Here is a 6,048-nt window from a genome sequence, read left to right on the forward strand (position 1 = left end):
CCTCTGCCCTGATTGGCCGATTCAATCACCTCTGTATAACGCGGTCGCGCGTCTCTGCCTGACATCGAACGATTGCCAACAACCGCTGCGGGCGTCATCCTGTGACGGTGAAATGCATCTTCCAGGAGCCATTTCGCTCGGCTAGTAGCGTAGAACCTAGTTGGTAATTTATCCTGTCAATTTACTGTCGCCATGGCGCTTTTACAGGAGCAGTCAATCTCTGACGCTACTGTCAAATTTCTTATTCTGACGAAAAAATTATTGTCAGTCACCCAGGAGAGGGGTTGCGACAAGAAATTGGTCAACTCGTACCTAAACGAGATAAACGAAGTAAATTACAACACTCCTATCGTCTTTGATAGCAACGTGAGTTACCCTAACCTAAGCTGACCCCCTGTTCCTGATTTCTTAGTTCTGCACTGTGTAAGTAAATTTTGAATCACAGGCAACACTCCTTCTGACTAACCAATTATGCTCCGTGGTCCAACCGTCGGAACTACATCTCGTCAAAAACACCAGCCAATTGTTGGTGAATCTTGGGCGATGCGGTGAACGATTTCACGGGAGAACATTCATTGCTTGCAAAAGATGGATATTGGAATGTCTCGAGTTTGCCGATCACACGGCATATGACGATCTTCTTCTTGCTCTGCAGAGTCTACTGCGCACTGGACCGTTTGATATAATCAATCAAGTAAATATCTAAAATTAGCAAACGTCGATACGAGTATCTTTCTTCTAATCTACATTATTGCATTGTTCAGGATCTCAGGAATTTGTTGGGAAACGGAGGCTTGCTTCTTAAGTTTGTGGCTGTGACTGGTGAATGGACAGAGACACAATTTCTAGCTATCTCTTGCCTAGAAGCCATTCTTGCAAGTAAAGAAAGTAACGGGGCTAAAATATCTTCTGAATTTCTACAAAGTATTCAAAATATTGTCATTGATATGGTTTCTTCCGTATCTTACGAGAGTCAGAATAAACAGCACTATAACAAGGTGGGACAAACAATTTAAACGAATATGACTATTGTGATAAATCTGAAACGACGAAGTGTATTACAAATTTCAGATTATAGGTTCATCGCTGCGAATACTACGCTGTATAGTTGCTGATAAAAGTCTTATAAAAAGTGCAGACATGATTGGAAAGATGTTAGGTATCGTTCAGAGTTTTATGTTACACGGAGTCAAGGGTTGCCCTCATATGAAGGCTCACCATTTACGACCGGCTGCTATGAACCTGCCAGAAGCATCGCACTCGATACCTAGAGGAAGAAATATCAGAAGCCAAAAGTTGAAATCCCGAAGGCAGCCTAAAAAAGAAACTTCTGAATCACCAAACAATGTTTTGCCACAAATAAAAGGATGCAGCAATAAGTATCTCAGTGATTCCGACACATCTGACACAGAAATTGTGAGTCCTGCACATATGGAGTCTAGAGTTCGTCTGGAAGCTCTGCAATTGCTGAATTCTATTGTTCAAAACACGCCTAGTCGTGAAATATTTGGTTACTGGCCACAAATCGTTGCCAGTGGTTCTAGAGCCGACGCCAGAGTGCTTACAAGATGCATTTTGAAAGAACCTATGTCCAAAGTGCGGCAAATCGCACTTGCTGCCCTGACCGAGCTACTCCTAGGAGCTAAACTGTTTTTAATGCATGCCGAAGATGTCGAGAGATCTTCTTTTATCACATTTTTTGGGACTGTTAGCGCCATGATTCGAGAAATGCATTCCACATTGTCCCTACTCCTAAGCACAGAAAAGAACATTGCTGTTTTGACACACGCTTTAAAATGTTCTGCTGCCCTGGCACAAGGCACGCCTTATAGCCGGTTGAAGCCAGGCTTAGCTACAAAATTGATAAGGAACTGCAGGCTGCAAGTCTTTCACAAAGGTCAGCGTAAGAAGGAAATAGTACGAATTATTTTTTCAAGTAATTCTAGTTTCTTCAATTATTGATCAACTCCCTTATAGATCCTACCGTGCGTGTCGCGGCTTTGTCCGTTTGCGAAGCATTGGCTATGTCAGATCCAATCACTCCTGAGATATTGGACATTCTTCTAAAGCAAACAAAGTCTGATACAGATACAGAACTTTCACAATTGAATCTCAACACTCCCAATGACACTGGAACTGAAAATGAATTTGAGTTTGAAAATATCGAGGATGAAGAGAGTGACACCGCTTACATTTGTGACGAAAATACACAAGACAAGGAAATCAGTTCGCTGCTCTACGCGTGCCTTAGAAACGTATCTAATCAAGTAAGTCCGTGTATTAGGCATTTTTGCTTTTCAATTTTAGTTGCCTAGCAGCTTACAACGAATATACTTTTATCCGATTAGAGTAACTCTCATTCCGAAAGTATACAGAAAAATATTCTTTCAGGCTGTGAGTGTTCCGGTACGATTGGCTTCGGTTAAGTTGATTGGAGCGCTAGCTTTTAATGCAAGAACTGTAGTTTTCCCACATTTAGAAATTGTGGCAACTGCTTTAGTTTCGGCACTTTCTGAGCCAGAAACACCTGTGGCGTTACACGCAGGTCGCGTGATCGAAACGATAGCTGGGTGCATAGCAAACTCTGGATCAAATGTTACGGATGGACAAACGTTTTGGAATATAGTTTTCAACCCAGTCACTAAGCTAGCTCAAAATTCGCAAACAACGTTGAGAGAAGCTGCTTGCGACTGCTTGGGAAATATTGGCTCCGATATGTTGTCGCTATTGTCAGTAAGTAACAAATTCATTTTACAAATATTATCCTTTACATTTCGGCAATACTGTACTGCAGAGAGAACGCAGCATAATGATCATAACAACACTATTTGGAGCTGTGCGAGATGAAGAAAGTGCAGTAAGAGCAGCTGCCCTTAGAGCGCTTGGTATGCTTGTTGAATTGCCTTCCCTGGAAGATGATGTAGGCTTTCTAATGGACTTGGTTGATGTTGTCTGTTCTGCGTTGGGTGATAAGAATCCTGGGGTGAAAGTAAAAGCTGCATGGACGTTAGCAAATCTCTGTGATTGCTTGGTGCGACAGGAGTTAGTAGTATTTTTATACTTATTCGATTAATTTATGACTTTCTTACATAATCGTTTTCCAAAACGCAATTGGATGTATGTTAATCGAAAGAATAAATCTTATACTACAGGGGAAACAATGACGTTGAACCGATTCCTCTTGAAGATATTTTACCCCGGCTTCATCAAGCTAGTGTAAAAGCGTCCAAAGATCACGACAAAGTGAAGTGTAATGCTGTCAGAGCAGTAGGAAGCACGTTGTACCTGTGTCCCAATAAACAAATCTTGAGGGATACATCGCAGGGATTAGATGCCCTTGTAAACTGTGCGATTTCAGGAAATGATATGAAGGTGAACTCGGATAGGAACACGGAAAAACACAGATGAAATGTGAAAGTAATAATAACTTGCAAACTTTCCGATACTTTAGGTGAGATGGAATTCGTGTCGCGCTTTGGGGTTTGTGCTTAGTCATCATCCAGACAGAATTCTCCCATTAACATGGAGGGTAAGTGCAAGGAATCTTCTGAGAAGTAAAAAGTGAGTTGATCGTGAAAATAAAACGACGCAATTTTCTTAATAGGACCAGGTATTTCCAGCTCTATGTAGCCTAGTCTGTCTCAGTCCAAATTTCAAAGTTCGTACCAATGCTGCATGGGCCCTTTCAGTTTGCCAATCATATGGAAGGCACATATTGCTTCTGTGGAAAAGCATTGTGTCAGCTTTAGAGAACTCGCAGCATGTTCCCAGCTATGTTGAGTACTCTCATCGTGACACACTTGTCCAACAGGTTTGTGGGTTTCTTTTAACCATGATTAATCACATACTCAACGCAATCGAACAATATATCAACCAATCAACGTGATCTTCCTAGCTCTGCCTTACCCTCAGCCATCTGGCTGTTCACACTTTGGCTTCAGACTTGCCAGCCCTGTGGGACGAAATTAAAGACCACATCGATGATACTTCGGTTCAAATGAAACAGTTTCAAGTATGTCCAGTGAAAGACTAGATCTTTCCATTTATTAATACTCAGTTACACATTATTTTTTGTTATTAATCTTCTAGGAACGTGTTTTACCCGAAAAAGCTGGAGATACAATTAAAGCAAAGGAGCAAATGATAAAATACTCTCAAAACGCCGCCACATCACAAGAAAGACAAATTGCCAATGCATTGATTAAAATTTTTGAACGCTCAGACTGCTATGACAATTTAGATATTAGTTCAACGATGAATTATTGATCATGAAATCTTAACTAATCCTGGATAATTGTTGAGAAGTCCCTACTATAGCCAATATTTTACAGGCTAGCCTGTACGTGGATCGAATGTTATTCCAAAAGAGTGGATAGATCTGCTACAGTTGGTAGGTTTGTTGAGAAATGATAAAACACAGTCTAAGGTTTCCGCAATTCTTTCACGTCTATGGGTCTTAAACAGATGGAAATGTTTCCCAGGTAAAGGAATTGAACTTTTATAAAACCGCCCCAAATTTTAAAGTGTTTATCTTATAAACTACTGAAAAATCCAGCCTTCTGAACATCGTACAAACTTATCAACCTTTTACTAAAGGTAGTAGCCAATAATTACTGCCACAGTAACACAACAGACTTTCCATTTTACAATGTCTTCTTTATCATCTATATGTAGTCGTTTACTTGTGACAGTTATGCTCAGGATGATAAATTTGGTCTGGAACTCGCATGTCAAAATAAACATACCATTTGTAAATAACTTATACATTGTCTTGTAGTAATGTATATACGTTATCAATGATTATCACTTTCAATTTTACTTGTCGAAACCTCAGTCTCACAACTTCCTTTACGTTCGTTACCGTCAACACTGTTGTCGAGTTTTTCAGAATTGCGATTCATACTTGGAGTAACACTATAACTTTTCACAATATTTTCTTCAGGAACTGAGTCATCGGCTGGTGTATCGCTATGCTCGCTTTCGTCGCTCTGGCTGTTCTGAGGGTTTGAAGGCTTCAATTTTTTTTTCTGCCTTTGTCTCTGTTTTTTTTTCAACCGCTTGGCTCGCCTTTTGGCTGTTGCATCATTCGCTGCTTCCTTATTGGCTTCCAACTTCCTGTGGTATTCCTCATCCAAAAGTTCCTGTAATAAAATAGCAATTTGTAATTTGTGAAAAGTTTCATATCCGTTTCAAATAGTTTTCATTAGAGTCTGTACAAGAAAATGCGTATACCCATAGAATACAATTTCCTTGTAAAATCTGACACTGACCTTCTTTCCTTTCTCTTGAATGAATTTCTGCCGGGAATATTCCTTGCGGCGTAAGTGTCTGTACACATGGAATTCTCCACTTCCTGCACCAGCGCTGCTGCCCATTACATTTCGAACAAATTCTGGTACAGTTGGAGTATTCTTGGACTTAGGTCTCTCGGGCAGTAAGATTGGTTTGTCCTAAGCACAGAGAAATGGTATGACTAAAATTTACACATTCTGAATATTCTCGAAACTCTCAGTATATAAGTTGTTGGAAAAAAAAACTAAGAAAATCTACGATATCCATCTATAAAAGTGTAATTCTTAACTTACAGGATTTTTCATCAACTTCATGAGCTTTAACCTTTGCAAATCGACGGCTGATTTAGCTACGATAGGCCTTTCAACCTGTTTTTCACTTGATTTGCTGCCATCCGCCATTTCTTCCGTAGTAATGTACAAGTAAACTTGCTTTAAATGAATATCCAATTTCTGTTTATAGCCAATACTATTTATTCACGTCGAGACGTTCGTAACAGTTTTGAGGTTACGTCCGAATACATTTGAACGTAGCCGTGCTCACGTTAAACGTCACTGATCCTTTTGAAGTTTTCTTCGCATGCGAGGAAATCTGATCTTTGGTAGATCTCAGCTAATTTTGCAATATATATCTTTGTTCTTCACACGTAGAACACTTGTGAAAAGAGTTGATGCTCGCTCCTCGATGAATTTTGACGTCGCGCCATCACCTGTGCACAGTTCGCTGTTGTTAAATGTAGTAAAATGTAACATGGTG

The 6,048-nt window shown here is 40.0% G+C and overlaps 2 protein-coding genes across 2 annotated transcripts; one reads left to right on the plus strand and one right to left on the minus strand.

The window, feature by feature from the left end:
• The first annotated feature begins 6 nt into the window (after positions 1 to 6).
• On the plus strand, positions 7 to 4,535 carry LOC124183974 (HEAT repeat-containing protein 6). The gene is made up of 12 exons (XM_046573218.1): positions 7 to 366; positions 446 to 694; positions 765 to 998; positions 1,072 to 1,897; positions 1,978 to 2,267; positions 2,392 to 2,733; positions 2,795 to 3,042; positions 3,153 to 3,372; positions 3,452 to 3,529; positions 3,605 to 3,811; positions 3,896 to 4,012; positions 4,090 to 4,535. Exons 1-12 carry the CDS (start codon positions 193 to 195, stop codon positions 4,264 to 4,266), a joined length of 3,162 nt encoding a protein of 1,053 aa, XP_046429174.1. The 5' UTR covers positions 7 to 192; the 3' UTR covers positions 4,267 to 4,535.
• Positions 4,017 to 6,009, minus strand: LOC124183984 (PRKR-interacting protein 1 homolog). The gene is made up of 3 exons (XM_046573245.1): positions 5,586 to 6,009; positions 5,271 to 5,450; positions 4,017 to 5,141 (listed from the first exon to the last, which is right to left on the minus strand). The coding sequence occupies exons 1-3, from the start codon at positions 5,691 to 5,693 to the stop codon at positions 4,794 to 4,796; spliced, it is 636 nt and encodes a 211-aa protein (XP_046429201.1). The 5' UTR covers positions 5,694 to 6,009; the 3' UTR covers positions 4,017 to 4,793.
• Positions 6,010 to 6,048: the final 39 nt, after the last annotated feature.

This window comes from Neodiprion fabricii, chromosome 5 (genome assembly GCF_021155785.1).
Source record: "Neodiprion fabricii isolate iyNeoFabr1 chromosome 5, iyNeoFabr1.1, whole genome shotgun sequence".
Taxonomy (NCBI): domain Eukaryota; kingdom Metazoa; phylum Arthropoda; class Insecta; order Hymenoptera; family Diprionidae; genus Neodiprion; species Neodiprion fabricii.